Here is a 20,239-nt window from a genome sequence, read left to right on the forward strand (position 1 = left end):
ATTATAGCTATTAAAATATTGCAGTTTGGCAAATAAGTCTTTGACATTTTTCGACGTAAAGTACGAAAATGACTAGAAGGTACCAACTCTGAAGATGCACCCCAGTCCAAGAGACTGCAATGCTCTCCTAGTCCCCAAAGCCTTCCACAGAGAGGCTACTGGATACAATGCCCATCATACACCTGAACACAACATTAAGGTGCCGGATCACTGGGAATGATACAAATAATAACAATGTTGAAAATAGTAACCCTACACTGAAATACAAAATTTATAAGCAAAACCACACAGATTGTCTTTTTTTTTTTTGTTGGTGGTGCTAAGAATCAAGCCTAGAGTCTCACCCATGCTGAGCACACACTCTAGCAAGCTTTCTCCCTAGTTCAATTACTCTTAAATTACTTTAAAGAAGATATGTAAAATTCCATTAGCAAGAAATAAATATGTAGAGGTGTTTTAAAAAGTAATGCTTTTCGAACTAAAAAGCTTGAGAAGACACTGCCACTACCAGCTGGCATTTTATCATCTCACTGGTCACGTGATGCACAGATAAAGCAATTAAGTAATAAATACACATTCAATGTCAAGCTGGAGAGCATCCACCAAAGGAAGGCAAAGCAGAGGAGACTAGCGTGGGATACTGGAGCTGTACCAGACAACAGAGGAGTCTAGAACTGTGACTTCAGGGATGGGTAAGGCTTTAAGAATTTATAGTATGTCAGGATTCTGTTATAGCGTTTTCATTCTAAATCTGCAAAATAAAGTTCACTGATGTTTTTACTAAGTGTACAGTAATGTGTCACATAACAACACCTTGTTAAAGATGTTCCCCACGTATGATGGGGGCCTAAGATTGCATTCTAATAGCAACATAACTCTGTCTTAGTTTGGGTAAGCTTTTTCTATGATGTTTGCAATGATAAACTCATCGAAGGACACATTTCTCTGAATGTATCCTTGTTGCTAAGCAACAATGGCTGTTTATAAAGGTCTGATCTACCCACAGGTTACCCAGAACAAGCCTACATGCTGACAGGTGACAGGTTAGAGGAACACTAGCTGAAATACTTAGCCCCCTCTCCTGGGGTCTAGTTGACACGGTCAGATGCACGGAGGTGGGAATAAGGCAATTATAGTAACAATCAGAAAATGAAGTTGCAGCGTGCAGTAACAGGACTCTGGGGGAGCTGGCCAGAGAGGAAATAGAAGAGGAGGAGGAACCCAGAATCCCAGCCATACCTCCCTTGAGGGCCAACCCACTGCCGAGGGGAGGGGATGACCAACCTGATAAAACAAGCCAAGCAAATAAATTCGCAAGATTTCCAAGCAATTTATAATTGTTACCAGAAAAGGGAATCAGCTTCCTGAGGACTTGAAGATATGCAGGGCCCAGGAGAAGAATTAGCAAGGAAAGGCCTGAAGGAGCTTTCTGTGTCTGGAGCAAGAACAAAATTAAGCCAGAAGACACTCACAGAGAACCCAGCACACAAGCTAGCCTCGGTGAGAGCAGGCCTCTGTGAGAGCAGGCCTCTGTGAGAGCAGGCCTCGGTGAGAGCAGGCCTCGGTGAGAGCAGGCCTCGGTGAGAGCAGGCCTCGGTGAGAGTATGCCTTGACAGAGCAGCCCTCTGTGAGAGCAGCCCTCTGTGAGAGCAGGCCTCGGTGAGAGCATGCCTTGACAGAGCAGGCCTCAGTGAGAGCAGGCCTCAGTGAGAGCAGGCCTCAGTGGCATTCACTTCCCACTTTACTGTTAGTCAGCAAATCGATGGCATTGTAGTTGAGAAAAAGGACAAAATAATAGTACTAAGTAATAATGACAGTAATAGAAGGGAGTCTCATCCCAATGGGACCGGCATGGGGGGAGGCACCAGTTTGCTTCTGGTTTTTACCCTCAGGAGGGACAAGCATGCAAACCAACCGTATGACTGGCGTGCTCGAAGACCCAGGAACTAGAGGCACCAGAGCATAAGAAAGGCCTTAACTCACTTCAAGATGGTCGTCAGAGCGAGTCACCCAGGAGACAGTGCTGTCCCGATGCCGCGCTTGGCCTTGAAGGATTTCTCAACGAGACTGTGAAGAGGCCGTGTGTGTGCCCAGGCACTTCACTGTATATGAATTTACTGCCTACCTCAAAGGCCTGGTGTGCAGGTTTTTGGTTTTGTTGTGTTTTTTTTTTATGGCTGGCTGGCTGCCCGCTTCAGTTAACTTTCCTCACCTCAAGAACTGGAAGCTACTTCCCATCAGCCTCTGTGGATTTCACTTCTGGTGCAATCTATCCCCACAGGCACTGGAGTTAGCAGAAAGAATGACCCGCCCAACACAGATCAGCTTTTCATTGCTGGACGAACTTCTATAGTCTACACTAATGATTCTTCCCTGGGCAAACACGGATCATCTCATTCAGCTACTTCAAAGAGGTTAAAAAAAAAAAAGATCCACACCAAATCCATAGAGTTGTTATAGATCCCAAGGATCTAAATATTAATTGCAGTAAGATTATATTTAGACAGTTCATAATAAAAGCCACGTTCGTGGGCATCGGCAAATGTGTTAGCGACCTTTGGAGCACACATTAGAAGTTAGCTCTTTACCTCTCACATCCAAATGCTCCAGGAGTCAGAGCAGCCAAAAGGCTAGAGAAACAATCCATGGGGTGAGAAATGTGAGTGGGGGAGGGGACGTCTGCAACTATCCCCAGGCTCGGCTTCTGAAAGGGGTTTGTGCAGAGAATAGCGCCCTCGTGTGGCACCAGCTCCGAGGCGTTGAGCCGGCTGGGTAGGACAGAGAATCTGCACTGCCCTCTGGTGGCCGGCCGAAATCCACCAATTTGGTCTTTTAATAAAAAGAGGTAACTTTTCCAGAAAGGCCAGTTTCCATTCAGTCTTTTTTTCCTCTTGTTGAATACAGCAATGCTGTGGCCACCCAGATCACACTGTGTTGAACTCAATAGTACTACTCAAGGTGGACCTCCTCATTTGGGAGATTAAATTCTTTTTCATTGCTTTTCTCCTTATTCTTTTCTTTTTTCAAATCTACACAATTAAAATCCATAATCCTCCACCTGGATTCACCAATTGTTAGTATTTTTTGAATGTCTTGTTCAGTTTTTTGTCTAGTTGACACAAGTTAGAGTCATTTGGGAAGAGGGAACTTCAATCAGAAGACGCCTCTACCACACTGGCCTACGGGCAAGTCTGTGGAGCATTTTTCTTGATTAATGATTGATGTGGGGGGCCCAGCCCTTTGTGGGCAGTGTCACCCCTGGACTGGTGGCCCTGGGTTGTAGAAGAAAGCAGAATTAACTCCCAAAATCTTGAGCAAGAGATGATATCCAGGTACAAGAAACGTGCAGAACTCCAAACACACATGGGCACAGAAGTGCATGGCCGGACAAGCACGGTTGTTACTACTGTATGTGAGGAAATGTAAAGAAATATTCAAAGGCGAACCACTAGACTAACGGCAGATTTCTCAGAAGGAACTCTCCATGCCAGGAGGGGGTGAAACCATGTATTTGGGGTCCTGAAAGAAAATACCTACCAACCAAGATTATTGCACCTAGAGAGGTTTCTGCTTCACAGCTGAAGGAGAAGTAAAGACCTCTGTGGCAAGAATAAATGACGGGAACTGACGGCCACTAGACCAGAACTACAAAAGATGCTTCAGGGTATTCTATATCCAGAGGAGAACCCCGGAAACACCAACATTGAGAATGTGAGTAAATCCCTTTAGAAAAAGAGATACAACAACGAGGAATAAGAAATAAAGATCGATACACGAAACCATTTGTCTTGTAAAGACAGTAAGAGGAAATAAACAAAACCAATGCTACAGGAAGAAAATCCAAATGAGATGTGAACTTACAGGCCAGGTGTTGGAACAGCACGTAATTTCATAAAAACAAACACTGTCTCACATAAAAGGAGATTTAAGCACCAGAGTAACAGCGGTGACCTTTGATACCAAGAATAACTTCCTGCAACTTGAGAAGGGGTCCAAAATTCATGAGAGGGTACAGAAAGACCTCCGGTAGCTTAGGAACCTAAGCCAAACCATGCTGGGCCAAAATAAAACAAAGGAAGACACTTCAGCTAGATCTGCTAGATAAAGCTTCAAAAGTAGAGGAGAGACGCATGGGCACCTGGAAGTCCACATGGGGAGGACTCTAAGAAAGATGGGAGAGGACAGCCCTCTGGTCCTCCAAAATGTCTCAAAACCACAGCATGCTCTTTGTTAGGAACAGGCGATGGGAGAGGAAAACCAAAGTAAACCAGTCTCCGCAGACAGAAAAGCGCGCCCAAGAAGAGAAAAAAAAAAAAATCACACAAATGAGCCTCTGGGGGAATGGAAGGTTGGGGTTCTTGGTACCCCAGAGTATCAGAAGAAAAAAGAAAGCATCATTCTCGTCCCCAAGACAACCGCAAAAGGAAGTCAGCACACGTTTCTAAAGGAAAAAAAAAAAAGTAAGCATCAAACTAAAGATCAAGAGTAAATGACAGACCTCGAAAGCCTTGCCAGTCACTGTCATTTTCGGGGTTCACAGCTGGGCTAGAGCGACAGTGACTGCCCCACCCCACCCCCAGCAGCCTGCACAGCACCTTCTAGAACTAGCAGGGGAGGAGCTTCCTGGTCAGTACCAACCTCAATTTTCCATGTCCTGTGACCAATGTATGATGTCTTATAGGGTGGGTAAAACAAAAAAAAAAAAAAAGCAACGGCAATATGGCGCACTGTTTGGGTCCACAGGACATCTCTTTCCAACAACTCTCAAGTATCCCATACCTTTTATTTCACAACTTATAGCTTCTGGGAGGAGCATCATCCCCTGTAGTTTATATTATTTATATATGTATATTTTATATATGTATCGCCTATAAAGTCGATTTTCACACGGCTTTCCAAACATCCTTAGAGTTAGTTACCCCCCCCCCCACTTCCTTCTCATCCCACCCCCACCCCGCCCCTCTCCAAATGCCCACGGGGGCAACAGTGGCAAAGAATGTTGGGGATAACCAGTTGTTTTCTGGTTGATTCAAAGCCTGGTTAAAGGAGGAAACACCTGCCTGATGCTGTAAATCTGGTGCACGTGCACACGCACAAACACACACACACACACACACACACACACACACACACACACACACACACACTTCAAGGACTATCATGGAAGAGGGGACAGAAAGATTCTAAGCGTTAGAAGTCAGGGAGGGGGCTGGAGAGATGGCTCAGTGGTTAAGAGCACTGACTGCTCTTCCAGAGGTCCTGAGTTCAATTCCCACATGGTGGCTCACAACTCCATGTTCTAGGAGACCTGACACCCTCACTCGGACATATATGAAGGCAAAACACCAATGCACATGAAGTATAAATAATTTTTTTAAAAAAGAAGTCAGGGAGTACCCGAACAAAACTGTCTTCGGGACGTAACTTCTATACTCAGGAGCTAGCAGATGTGGCTGTCTTGCGTAGACATGTTAGCACGGAGGGGAAGGGGCTCATGAGCTCTCATCCCTAACTGAGGGGCTATGGACAGTTGACCATCAGGTTTTTTTTTTTTTGTTTTTTTTTGTTTTTTTTTTTTTTTTGGTTTTTCGAGACAGGGTTTCTCTGTGTAGCTTTGCGCCTTTCCTGGAACTCGCTTTGGAGACCAGGCTGGCCTCGAACTCACAGAGATCCGCCTGGCTCTGCCTCCCAAGTGCTGGGATTAAAGGCGTGCGCCACCACCGCCCGGCGACCATCAGGTTTTTTAAGGACATGGACTCTGGTAAATCGACCACACCCCAGCAGATGGCCCCTCCCCCAAGGATTACTGGCAGCACAAACAAAATGGGTTATTCTTAAAAGAAAAGGAGGTCTCAGGCTCGGGATGGGTAGGTAGGAGTGGATCTGGGAGGAGCTGAGGGGACATGGAGGTAGGGGTGGATCTGGGGAAGGAGGGTGTGAATACAATCAAAATACAATTTATGAAATTCTTAGAGACTTAATAAAAAATATAAAAAGAAAAATAACACTAGAAATTCTCAGGTGCAACACAGGACCATGAAAGACCGGTGAGCAATCCCTTCCAATCACAGTACAAGTCATTTCAGTATTTAATTCAGGGATAAATTATCCATCGCAGTGGAGGGTGGCATACATACATTCTTTGTAATTCAGACTTTATTGCTTGTTATGCCATGCCATACAATTCTAAACAAATGGACTCCGAGCACTGTCCTGGGAGCACTCTCCTGGGAGTACTACCAGACATTGTGGAAGCACTCCAGCGTGCAGGCATGGCGGCAAGAGGCAGGGCTGCCGCACGAGCCCAGGGATCGGCGCACTTCAGCCCTAAGGAGAGGGCAGACGGTTCACTGGCACTTAGAATCGTCTCTGTACTCTAAGCCACAGCCACCTTGACCAATTCACAATCTGGCTCCCCAGCCCTGTCAGTAAGAGCCCCACCTGTCGTCTGAACCCTCCCACTCCCTCAGTTGAGAGCCTAAAGACCTAAGCTGCTGACACCCCATCATCACCTGCCCCCTCCCCAAAGGCCATGCTAACTACCAGAAGTCCAGCTGCCAACTCTGACAGAGACTCCCTGCTGGACCAGATGTTGCACAGGCCTCCAGAAATACAGACCACAAAGATCAGAAGACCAAAAAGGTAACAAAAACCAAAGAAAAAAACACCCACCCAACAAGAACAGTCTCAGAAATCGGCTCCTAGACCTAAATCCATCCCAAACCCAGATGCCTAGACACAAGTGTGAGAACACAATTAACAACAGAAAGAGCAATGTGGTTCCACCAGATCCCAGCTACCTCACTAAAGCAACCCCAGACTATTCCAGCACATCTGAAGCACAAGAAAATGACCGTAAAACCAATGTTATGAAGATAATTGAGGTCCTTAAAGAGGAATGAATAAATCCCTTAAAGAAAATGAAGGGGGGGGGGGGAAGGTAAAGGAAATGAGCAAAACTGTTCAAGACCTGAAAACAGAAATAGAAGCAATAAAGAAAACACAAACTGAGGGAATCCTGGAGGTGGAAAACCTAGGTAAGCGAACAGGAACTACAGATGCAAGCATCACCAACAGAATACAGGAGAGGGAAGAGAGAAGCTCAGGCACAGAAGATGTGATAGAAGAGATTGATACATCAGTCAACGAAAATGTTAAATCTAAACATTCCTGACATAAAACATCCAGGAAATCTGGAACACTATGAAAAGATCAAATCTAAGAATAATAGAAATAGAAGGAGAAGATTCCCAGCTCAAAGTCCCAGAAAATATTTTCAACAAAATCATAGAAGAAAAATGTTCCTAACCTTAAGACAGAAGGTACAAGAAGCTTACAAAACACCAAATAGATTGGACCAGAAAAGAAAGTCCCCCACAACATAATAATCAAAACACCAAACATACAGAACAAAGAAAGAATATTAAAAGCTGCAAGGGAAAAGGGCCATGCAATATAAAAGCAGACCTATTAGAATTACACCCCGACTTCTAAAAGCCAGAAGGGCCTGGACAGATGTCTTACAGATCCTAAGAGACCACAGATGTCAGCCCAGACTACTATACCCAGAAAAACTTTCAATCAGCATAGATGGAGAAAAGATATTCCATGACAAAGTCAAATTTAAACAATACCTATACACAAATCCAGCCCTACAGAAGGTACTAGAGGAAAGCTCCAACCAGGGAGGTAAATTACACCCATGAAAACATAAGAAATAAATAATCTCATACAACAAAACCAAAAGGGAAGCGAACTCACAAACTAACTCTCTCTCTCTCTCTCTCTCTCTCTCTCTCTCTCTCTCTCTCTCTCTCTCTCTCCCAACAACAATAACAGAAATCAACCATCATTGGTAATTAATACCTCTCAATATCAATGGACTCAATCCCCAATAAAAAGACACAGGATAACAAAATGGATATGAAAACAGGATCCATCTTTCTGCTGCATACAAGAAACACACCTCAACATCAAGACAGACATTACATCCGAGTAAAAGGTTGAAAAAAGATTTTCCAAGTAAATGGACCCAAGAAGCAATACGTAGCCATTCTAATATCTAACAAAGTAGACTTCCAACTGAGAGGATGACAGGATTGCAGCCATCTTAGAGAAGGGTCAGACTGGGGGCAGCAGGCCCTGGGCAACCCACCAGAGGATGGGCTGCCCCTCCACCCTAAGCCCTGGGAAACCCACCAGAGGATGGGCTGCCCCTCCACCCTAAGCCCTGGGCAACCCACCAGAGGATGGGCTGCCCCTCCACCCTAAGCCCTGGGAAACCCACCAGAGGATGGGCTGCCCCTCCACCCTAACCCCTGGGAAACCCACCAGAGGATGGGCTGCCCCTCCACCCTAACCCCTGGGAAACCCACCAGAGGATGGGCTGCCCCTCCACCCTAAGCCCTGGGAAACCCACCAGAGGATGGGCTGCCCCTCCACCCTAACCCCTGGGAAACCCACCAGAGGATGGGCTGCCCCTCCACCCTAAGCCCTGGGAAACCCACCAGAGGATGGGCTGCCCCTCCACCCTAAGCCCCGGGAAACCCACCAGAGGATGGGCTGCCCCTCCACCCTAAGCCCTGGGAAACCCACCAGAGGATGGGCTGCCCCTCCACCCTAAACCCTGGGAAACCCACCAGAGGATGGGCTGCCCCTCCACCCTAAGCCCTGGGAAACCCACCAGAGGATGGGCTGTCCCTCCACCCTAAACCCTGGGAAACCCACCAGAGGATGGGCTGTCCCTCCACCCTAAGCCCTGGGAAACCCACCAGAGGATGGGCTGTCCCTCCACCCTAACCCCTGGGAAACCCACCAGAGGATGGGCTGTCCCTCCACCCTAAGCCCTGGGAAACCCACCAGAGGATGGGCTGCCCCTCCACCCTAACCCCTGGGAAACCCACCAGAGGATGGGCTGCCCCTCCACCCTAAGCCCTGGGAAACCCACCAGAGGATGGGCTGCCCCTCCACCCTAAGCCCTGGGAAACCCACCAGAGGATGGGCTGCCCCTCCACCCTAAGCCCTGGGAAACCCACCAGAGGATGGCTGCCCCTCCACCCTAAGCCCTGGGAAACCCACCAGAGGATGGGCTGCCCCTCCACCCTAAGCCCCGGGAAACCCACCAGAGGATGGGCTGCCCCTCCACCCTAAGCCCCGGGAAACCCACCAGAGGATGGGCTGCCCCTCCACCCTAAGCCCTGGGAAACCCACCAGAGGATGGGCTGCCCCTCCACCCTAGGCCCTGGGAAACCCACCAGAGGATGGGCTGTCCCTCCACCCTAAACCCTGGGAAACCCACCAGAGGATGGGCTGCCCCTCCACCCTAAGCCCTGGGAAACCCACCAGAGGATGGGCTGCCCCTCCACCCTAGGCCCTGGGAAACCCACCAGAGGATGGGCTGCCCCTCCACCCTAAGCCCCGGGCAACCCACCAGAGGATGGGCTGCCCCTCCACCCTAAGCCCCGGGAAATCCACCAGAGGATGGGCTGCCCCTCCACCCTAAGCCCCGGGAAACCCACCAGAGGATGGGCTGCCCCTCCACCCTAAGCCCCGGGAAACCCACCAGAGGATGGGCTGCCCCTCCACCCTAGGCCCCGGGAAACCCACCAGAGGATGGGCTGCCCCTCCACCCTAAGCCCTGGGAAACCCACCAGAGGATGGGCTGCCCCTCCACCCTAAGCCCTGGGAAACCCACCAGAGGATGGGCTGCCCCTCCACCCTAAGCCCTGGGAAACCCACCAGAGGATGGGCTGCCCCTCCACCCTAAGCCCCGGGAAATCCACCAGAGGATGGGCTGCCCCTCCACCCTAAGCCCTGGGAAACCCACCAGAGGATGGCTGCCCCTCCACCCTAAGCCCCGGGAAACCCACCAGAGGATGGCTGCCCCTCCACCCTAAGCCCCGGGAAACCCACCAGAGGATGGGCTGCCCCTCCACCCTAAGCCCCGGGAAACCCACCAGAGGATGGGCTGCCCCTCCACCCTAAGCCCCGGGAAACCCACCAGAGGATGGCTGCCCCTCCACCCTAAGCCCTGGGAACCCACCAGAGGATGGGCTGCCCCTCCACCCTAAGCCCCGGGAAACCCACCAGAGGATGGCTGCCCCTCCACCCTAAGCCCCGGGAAACCCACCAGAGGATGGCTGCCCCTCCACCCTAAGCCCCGGGAAACCCACCAGAGGATGGCTGCCCCTCCACCCTAAGCCCCGGGAAACCCACCAGAGGATGGGCTGCCCCTCCACCCTAAGCCCCGGGAAACCCACCAGAGGATGGCTGCCCCTCCACCCTAAACCCTGGGAAACCCACCAGAGGATGGCTGCCCCTCCACCCTAAGCCCCGGGAAACCCACCAGAGGATGGGCTGCCCCTCCACCCTAAGCCCCGGGAACCCACCAGAGGATGGGCTGCCCCTCCACCCTAAGCCCCGGGAAACCCACCAGAGGATGGCTGCCCCTCCACCCTAAGCCCCGGGAAACCCACCAGAGGATGGCTGCCCCTCCACCCTAAGCCCCGGGAAACCCACCAGAGGATGGCTGCCCCTCCACCCTAAGCCCCGGGAAACCCACCAGAGGATGGCTGCCCCTAGACTCAGACAATTAAGAGCCACATAAAAAACGAGTTCCAGACATTTCCTGCCATAACCTAAAGGAGATGATGGATTACATACCATGGCTGTTAGAGGGAGCATGTTTCCTGCAGATAAGAAGTGGGATGTCTTACTGACAGAGAAAATAGGTCTGCTGATGATATAGATTGCTAGAGAATACGGCTATTTCCTTGCAGTTGCAACTCTCCAATCAGTTCAAACCAAGCACCTCTAACCTAAAGTAAGCACCAATCCTGAGCTTGTAACTATATAGAGTTGGAATTTTCCCAGATCCCCTACCCTAACCATTATAAAAACTCTGCTTGATTGCTACTCAGGGTCTCTCCTGCTCAGCTGCTGCATCAGACAGATGGAGAGACCCAAGTTTAAACTCGTAAATAAAGACTCTTTGCTTTTGCATTCGGATTAGTCTCTTGGTCTTTGGGGAACTTTGGGTACAACACAACCAAAATTAATCAAAAGAGATGGGGAAGGACACATCATACTCATCAAAGGAAAAATCCACCAAGATGATGTCTCAGTTCTGAACATCTATGCTCTAAACATTAAGGGTATCCATTTGTAAAAGAAGTATTACTAAAACTTAAATCACACATTGAACCCCATACATTAATAGTGGGAGACTTCAACACCCACTCTCACCAATGAACAGGTCATCCAGACAAAAACTAAACAGAGAAATAATGGATCTAACAGACATTATGATTCAAATGGACCTAACAGATATCTACAGAACATTTCACCCAAACACAAAGGAATATCTTCTTCTTAGCACTCACTAATTTTCTCCAAAATTGACCACATACTCAGTCACAAAGCAAGTATCAACAGACACAATAAAATTGAAATAACCCCTGCATCCTATCAGACCACCACAGATGAAAGCTAGATTTCAACAACAACAGAAATAACAGGAAGCCTACAACTCATGGAAACTGAAGAACTCTCTACTGAATGACCACTGGGTCAAGGCAGAAATAAGAAATTGAAGACTTCCTAGAATTCAATGAAAATGAATCCACAGCATACCCAAACTTATGGAACACAATGAAAGCAGTGCTAAGAGGAAAGTTCATAGCACTAAGTGCCTCCACAAGGAAATTAAATATCATACTAGCAACTTAACAGCACACCTGAAAGTTCTAGAGCAAAATGAAACAAACACACCCAAGAGGAGTAGACAGCAGGAAATAATCAAACTGAGGGCTGAAATCAATAAAATAAAAACAAAGAATAATACGAAGAATCAATGAAACAAAGAGCTGGCTCTTTAAGAAAAATCAACAAGATAGACAAATCCTTGTCCAAACTAACTAAAAAACAGAGAGAGAATATCCAAATTAATAAAATCAGAAATGAAAAGGGAGACATAACAACAGACAATGAGGAAATACAGAGAATCATCAGGTCATACTTCAAAAACCTGTACGCCACAAAATTGGAAAACCTAAAAGAAATGGACAATTTTCTTGATAGATACCACATACCAAAATTAAATCAAGATCAGATAAACAATTTAAATAGACTTGTAACACCCAAGGAAATAGAAGCAGTCATTAAAAGTCTCTCAACCAAATAAAGCCCAGGGACAGGTGGTTTTAACACAGAATTCTACCAGACTTTCAAAGCAAAGCCAATACCAATACTCCTCAAATTGCTCCCTGAGACAGAAATAGAAGGAACATTGCCAAAAATTCATCTATGAGTCCACAGTCACCCTGATACCCAAACCACACAAAGTCTCAACAAAGAGAATTACAGACCAATTTCCCTCATGAACATTGATGCAAAAATACTCAATAAAATACAAACCAAACCCAAGAACACATCAAAAAGGTCATCCACCATGATCAAGCAGGCTTCATCCCAGAGATGCAGGGATTGTTCAATGTACAAAAATCTGTCAATGTAGTCCATCATATAAACAAACTGAAAGAACAAAAACCACATGATCATCTCATTAAATGCTGAAAAATCTTTTGACAAAATCCAACACCCCTGCAGGATAAAGGTCTTAAAGAGATCAAGGATACAGGGGACAAACCTAAACATAATAAAGGCCATTTACAGCAAGCCGACAGCCAACATCAAATCAAATGGAGAGAAAGTCAGAGCAATTCCACTAAAATTAGGAACAAGGCAAGGCTGTCTACTCTCTCCATAGCTATTCAATATAGTTCTCGAAGTTCTAGCTAGAGCAATAAAACAACTAAGGAAGATCAAGGGGATACAAATTTGAAAGGAAGAAGTTAAAGTATCATTATTTGCAGATGATATGATAGTATACACAAGCGTCCTCAAAAATTCTACCAGGGAACTCCTACAGCTGATAAACACTTTCAGTGAAGTGGCTGGACATAAGATTAACTCAATAAATCAGTAGCCCTCTTATATATAAATGATAAATGGGCTGACAAAGAAATCAGGGAAACAATACCCTTCAAAATAGCCACAAATAATATAAAATATCTTGGGGTAACTCTAACCAAGCAAGTGAAAGAGCTGTATGACAAGAATTTCAAGTCTTTGAAAAAAGAAATTGAAGAAGATATCAGAAGATGGAAAGATCTTCCATGCTCAGGGATCAGTAGGATCAACATAGTGAAAAAGGGCCATCTTACCAAAAGCAATCTACAGATTCAACACAATCCCCATCAAAATTCCAACACAATTCTTTACAGACCTTTGAAAGAGCAACACTCAACTTCATATGGATAAACAAAAAACCCAGGATAGTTAAAACAATCCTGAACAATAAAAGATCTGCTGGAGGTATCACCATCCCGGATTTCAAGCTCGTCTACAGAGCTATAGTGGAGGTATCACCATCCCTGATTTCAAGCTCTACTAGAGAGCTATAGTAATAAAAACTGCATGGTATTAGCATAAAAACAGACAGGTTGATTGATTGAAGCCAAGACCCAGATGTAAATCCACACACCTATGAACACCTTGATTTTGATAAAGAAGCCAGAATTACACAATGGAAAAAAGAAAGTATCTTCAACAAATGGTGCTTGCATAAATGGATGTCGACATATAGAAGAATGCAAACAGATCCAAATCTATTACCCTGCAGAAAACTCAAATCCAAGTGAGTCAAAGACCTTAACATAAAATCAGATACATTGAACTTGATAGAAGAGAAAGTGGGGGATAACACTGAACACATTGGAACAAAAGACAACTTTCTGAACAGAACACCATTAGTGTAGACATTAAGATGGGCAATAAATAAACAGGACCTCATGAAACTAAAAAGCTTCTGTAAGGCAAAAGACACTGTCAATAAGACAAAATGAAAGCCTTACAAAATGGGAAAAGATATTCACCAACCGCACATCTGACAGAGGGCTGATCTTCAAAATATATAAAGAAGTCAAGAAACTAACCATCAACAAACCAAATAATTGAATTAAATAATGGAGTACAGATAATTCTCAACAGAGGAATCTCAAATTCCCGAGAAGCACTTAAAAAAAAAAATGTTCAACATCCTTAGCAATCAAAATAGCTCTGAGATTCCATGTTACACTTGTCAGAATTGCTAAGATAAAAAATGTAAGTGACAGTTAATGCTGGTGAGGATATGGAGCAAGGGAAACACTCCTCCATTGCTGGTGGGAATGCAAACTCATACAGCCACTATGGAAATCAATATGGCGGTTTCTCAGAAAATTGAGAATTCATCTACCTCAAGACTCAGTATACCACTTCTGGTCATATACTGAAAGGATGCACCATCCTATCACACTTGCTTAACTATGCTCATAGCAGCTTTATTCATAATAGCTAGAAACTGGAAACAACCTACATGTCCCTCAACCAGAGAATGTTTAAAGAAAATGTGGTACATTTACACAATAGAGTATTACTCAGCTGTTAAAAAAAATAACATCATGAAATTTGAAGGCAAGTGGATAGAACTAGAAAAAAATCATCCTAAGTGAGGTAACCTAGACCCAGAAAGACAAACATGGTATGTACTCACTTGTAAGTGGATATTAACTGTAAAGTAAAGAATAACCATGCTACAATCCACAGACCCACAGAGGCTAAGTAACAAGGAGGGCTCAAGATGGGGGGACACATGAATGTCCTTGGGAAGGGGAAATAGAAGGAATATCGTGGGTAGACAGGGAGCAGTTGGGAATGGGAATAGGAGGGGTCAGGTTGGGGAAGATGGAGGCAGAGAGTACTGGGAGAGACAACTGGAATTAGAAGGCATTTTGGGGGTGAGGTAGAACCTACTATAATTGAAACTCCCAGGAATCTAAGAGGGTGACCCTAGCTAAGACTCTCAGTAAGAGGGGATACAGAGCCTGTGGTGGTTTGAATAGGAATGGCCCCCATAGGCTCATGTGTTTGAATGCTTGGCCCATAGGGAGTAGCACTATTAGGAGATATGGCCTTGTTGAAGCAGGTGTGGCCTTGTCCCTGTGGAAGCAGGCTTTGACTTCTATGCTCAAGCCACACCCAGTGTCTCACTTAGTTCACTCTCTAAGCCTGCAGATCAAGATGTAGAACTCTCAGCTCCTTCTCCAGCACCATGTCTACCTGCATGCTACCATGTCCATGAAGATAATGGACTAAACCTCTGAAACTGTAAGCTACCCCAATTAAATGCTTTCCTTTATAAGAGTTGCTGTGATCATGGTGTCTCTCTTCACAGCAACAGAAACCCCTAAGTAAAACAGCTTGAACCGGCCATCCCCTGTAACCAGGTAAGGCTTACAGTGGAGGTATTGGGACCCCAACCCAGCCTCAAAACCTTCAACCTACAATTGGTCCTGCCTGCAAGATGTGCTGGGGCAACAATGGCACAGAAATTGGGAGTGGCCTATCAAAGACTATTGGGGTCCAGCTCCTTAATAACCTTTTCCCAGGGTCCGTGGAAGAATCTAACAACCAGCTGAGGAGTCTAATCTTAAAAATATTAATGAATTCCCCCCAAATGCCTGTCTTGAGGAGATTTCTATCAGGGTCCAGAACAGATGCTACAAGCAGCTAAGGATACTAATCTGAGGGATATCAAATTAATCTAAACACTCTGAGTTCTTTAGTCCATTCACTTTATTCTTCCAGGTCAATTCTATCTACACAATTTCAGCCCTGTCCTTACATACAGCTCCTCTCTGTGCCCAGTTTTCCTGTCCTCATAGTTTTAGTAAGCTCATATGCTTTTGACCTGATCTTCCTCTGTTCCTTCATCCTCCATCTATATCCTTCCTGGCTCCTTACTCCTGGCCCTGATAAACCCCACAAGAGATCTGCTTTACCCTCTATCCTATCGAATCTCTGTCTTCTTCCCCTTTCTCAGGCCATGTGATTCTGTATCTGCCTCTAGAATTCCTCTCTAGTCCTTACTGCCCCTATTATGCAAAAAGCCCTATTGTCCTCAGTCCATCTCTCTGCCATGCCCCTAGGCATGAAGGAAGGGGATGGTCTGAGCTTATTTGCACAAGAAACAAAGCTGTGCATCTAGAAGCCTGCTTGTCTCCTAGGCTCAGCGGGGGAGTTAGTACCTAGTGGAACAGTGTCTGAGCTTAGCTGTTTGCCAAATGGTCTATAGTATTTGGGCACACAAGAATTTCATAGCAAAAGACAGCTGAAATATTAAAAACTGGAAAACACCAAATATTTCATAATAAATGGCTTGCCTCTAGAAAAATACCTTGAAATTTCTAGGTATAGTTTTTATATCCAGCTGAATCTCTATATTCTTGCGGTCTGCAAGAAGATACCAAATGAATCAATGTACACGTAACTCTTAATCCATTCACTTTATTCTTCTGAGTCAGTTCTCTCTCTACACAGCTTCTTTTCTGCTCTCATACTGAGCTCCTTTCTTGCCTGATTCTCTCTACATTTTTCTGCTCTTCTCTCTGTGTTCTATCTTAATTCTCCCCCATCTTAATTCTCTCCCAAGTCTCTGAGGTTTACAGTTGTATACCTATGCAATCAGCAAGGGTATATCAGGCAAGGTCACCAGGCTTGAATTCTTTCAGGGTCAAAAGGAGGGGTGATAAGATCCACACAAAGAGCAGTAATTGTCAGCTATCATTAGCAACCCAAAAGGGAAGTGACTAATGGAAAATGAATCAACTAAGGGCTAAATTCAGTTAATAGATCAAAAAGGGAATTTATGTGTTCAAACTATATTCTTAGAAGTGGCTAGGTGAAATGTTAGGATTCTATAAGTCACTAAGTTGTGAGTAAAAATAAAACTGACTTTTTTTTCCTTTGGTGCCATATCTGTCCAAACTTATCTTGGTTGCACCATTTTCTGGCAGGGTGGGGGGAAGTGTACTCGGTAACTAGGCAACCTGTGCCACAGCTAGATGTACCTGGCATGTAAAAGCCCCTTAGTTCTGAGTTAATTGTTAAGGGAGATCTAGAACTAGAGATAGCACGTGGAAGGAGTGTGAGCTTCATTAGCACATCTGCCTGGCCTGGGTGGTTGTCTCATTGTAAATTTTTACCTTCTCTCAGGAACTAACATATAGTCTGGATGCTTATCTATCTGCAGTCTGTTCTTAGAAAGTCTGGGAAGTATCTCAGATAAAATACTTCCAACCAGAGATGGTCCTGGGCAGATGTTGCTAATGATGATAATTACAGAAAAGCCTGAAATTAGGTGTCTGACTGTGTGACCGCTGTCAGCACAGTTAAGGGATGTCATCCAAATACTCCAATTGTGTAGGAGAAGTTGTGTCCAATGGATAATCAACCACACTGTTAGAAGTTCTTGGGAAAAGAATCAAATGAGAAAGCTACAATAGCACACAAGAAATTCACTGCAGGGAAACAGTTAATATACTCAAAAGCCAGAATCACTAACACTTCTTGAGTCTTGGCTTTATCTTCTGGAAGAGTTCTTGACTTCTCCAGGTAATGGCTTTTGCCATTGTCAGCTGAATTCCTACTTCATATTTCTGTGGCTTGCAGCAGTGGCCAACCAATGACCTGTCCAGCTTGAGACCCAAGCCATGAGAGGGAGCCCACCCCTGACACTTCCAGGTCCAGGGACCAGAGTCTGGATAGTTCAGAGACCTCAGATAGAACCAAACGCAACCAGTGGGGCTAGGGGGCAGTCAATAAAATATTAGTAATGATATTCTGCTATACTTGTAGACAGGAGCCTAGCATAATCATCATCAGAGAAGCTTCATCCAGCAACTGATGGAAACAGATGCAGAGACCCACAGCCAAACATTAAGCAGAGCTTGGAGAATCCTGTAGAAGAGAGGAAGGAAGGATTGCAGGAGCCAAAAGGTTCAAGGACACACAAGGAAACGCACAGAATCAACTAACCTGGGCTCATAGGGGCTCACAGAGACTGAATCAACAATCAAGGAACCTGTATCAGTCTGGCCTAGGCCCTCTGCATATATGTTATGGTTGCGTAGCTTGTTGTTCTTGGAGGACTCCTTAACAGTGGGAACAGGGGTGTCTCTCACTCTTTTGCCTGCTTTTGGGACCCTTTTCCTCCCACTGGGTCACCTCATTCAGTCTTAACACAAGGGGAGGTCCCTAGTCATATTGCAACTTAACCTGCCATGTTTGGTTGATATCCCCAGGAGGCAGGCCTGCCCTTTGCTGAAGGGGAATGGAGGAGTGGATGGGAGTGGGAGAGAGGAAGAGATAGGGAGGAGAGGAGAAAGGGGGACTGCAGGTAGTATGTAATATATGAAAGAAAAATAAAATAAATACATAAATGTCATAATCTGGTGGTTCTCAACTTCATTATTAACCCAAGAACAAAAGTATGGACATTTTTAGACACATGTGGACAAAAAATAAATAAGTAAAAAGCTTTCTAAATTTTGGAGATTTTTCTACCAAAATAAGGGCATAAATCAAGAAACAGGAAATCATGTGATCTAGGAAAAAGGGGACATTGTCAAGGAGAAGAAATAACATGGCGGTGAAGGAAGAAGCTGTGAGCTGGCCCAGGGACAGCCAGTGCAGATCTGAGCCATGGCGTCAAGATGAAACCTATGCCATACCTAGGACACAAAGGAATCTGGGGCTAAACTAATTATAAAGTCATGGTAACAGGTAAGGATTTAGGAAGAAGGAAAGGTCATCTGGAGTATTGGAAGAGGCTTTGGCAGTGACGGGCCCACAGTTCCAATAGCAGAAGTAAAAAGATAAAATGTCCAGAAGCATCAGGGAATTCAAAAGAGCAGCAAATGTGGCTGCAGAGAAGGTCCAACAAGAGTTAGGAGCATTCGCTACTCTTCCAAGAGGACCTGAGTTCAGATCCCAACACAACCATCTGTAACTCTAGCTCCAAGGGACCCAACCCAACACCCTCTTCTGGCCTCCACAGGCACCTGCCCCCCCATCTCTCTCTCTCTCTCTCTCTCTCTCTCTCTCTCTCTCTCTCTCTCTCTCTCTCTCTCACACACACACACACACACACACACACACATACACACACACACACACAATCTTTTTTTGAAAACACAGTAACTGGAGCATACCATCTCCACACATCAGATGTCTGTTAACCTGAATGCACTGATCGTGAACGAGGCACATGGAGTCCACATGGCTGGGGAAATGAGGCTTGGGCAGCCTACCTCTCCAGCTCTGCCATCCGCAGCACACCCAACCTTGTTGAGCAATGCAGAATTGACAGGAGGTGAGGTAGACACCTAGATACTGGGGAAAAAAATAACTGTACTGAGGTGAGCAGAGTCTCTTCTGAAAATTAAGTGTCATTGTTCAAGAAGAGCTTTAAATGTGTTGGTGACTTTGACAGTGGTGGTGTGGTAGAAAGATGAATGTGTTTCTAAAATATATATAGGAAACCCGAGAGGAATACAATAGGCAATCCATTTAACAGGAAATTCCAAATCTACTAACATTATTCTCTGCTTTTATAATGACAGGCTAATTAATCATTCACTTTTCATCTGGGGAAGAAAATCAGCCTTCCTGAAAAGGAAGAGATTTCAGGTTGTATGACAGCTTCAATTAATGTTCAACTTCCCTTGAACTTGTGGATTAGATGGAATGGATTTTTACAGAGCATCTTGAAGTTGCTTCTCACAGTTTCAGTGTCGCAAGCCTGCTAGCAGTGAGCTAATGCGGCCCAGAAGCAGGAAGCAAGCCTCAGAGTCTACAGGCATGGCCAAGTCCACCTGTCAGAGACCCAGGCGTTACCCAGCTTGACTGATGGGGAGGCTTCACATTCACCACAGAAGTAAGTGTGAAATCCTGCGTCCCAGACCACATCTCTAACTGCTGTAACTAGACTGCTCTCTCCCAGATGCCATTCTTCGGTTCCCTGCTCAGTCCCTCAGCCCACCGTATCAGACTAGTCTCTCTTGTACCCGATCACACAATCAAGGTTAATTAAGTAAGGGCAGTCCTTGTGGTGAAGTTCTTATTTTATTCAAGTTTATGTGGTTAGGGATAAAGGGGTAGCTTCATAAATCCTTTTAGAAGAGGAGGGAGTGTGTGTTGTTGTGGGGGGGAGGGGGAGAGGATGCACGCACACACTTTTAAAGTCGACCATCACACATTCATTTGTCTGTTAGGAAACAGTCACTCACCTCAGAGCATCACCACCATAAACTGGAAGGCCTATCAGTTTCACTCAAGATAACTTCAAGTAGCTAAATCT

General features: G+C 45.6%; 1 protein-coding gene across 2 annotated transcripts in view; it reads right to left on the reverse strand.

Annotated features, from left to right (window-relative positions):
* Fig4 (FIG4 phosphoinositide 5-phosphatase) overlaps nt 1–20,239 on the reverse strand; it is a 114,884-nt gene that overhangs the window by 82,598 nt on the left and 12,047 nt on the right. Inside the window, exon 1 of one of the 2 annotated variants that reach the window (XM_052751494.1) lies at nt 19,092–19,110. The exons of the other annotated variant lie outside the window; for it this stretch is intronic. Within the exon in view, the coding sequence (XP_052607454.1) occupies nt 19,092–19,094 (3 nt within the window). The 5' untranslated portion in view covers nt 19,095–19,110. Of the gene's footprint in view, nt 1–19,091; nt 19,111–20,239 lie in introns of those variants that run through there. 2 annotated transcript variants of the gene reach the window in all.

Source organism: Peromyscus californicus, unplaced genomic scaffold, assembly GCF_007827085.1.
Source record: "Peromyscus californicus insignis strain IS unplaced genomic scaffold, ASM782708v3 Scaffold_22__1_contigs__length_63687245, whole genome shotgun sequence".
NCBI lineage: Eukaryota > Metazoa > Chordata > Mammalia > Rodentia > Cricetidae > Peromyscus > Peromyscus californicus.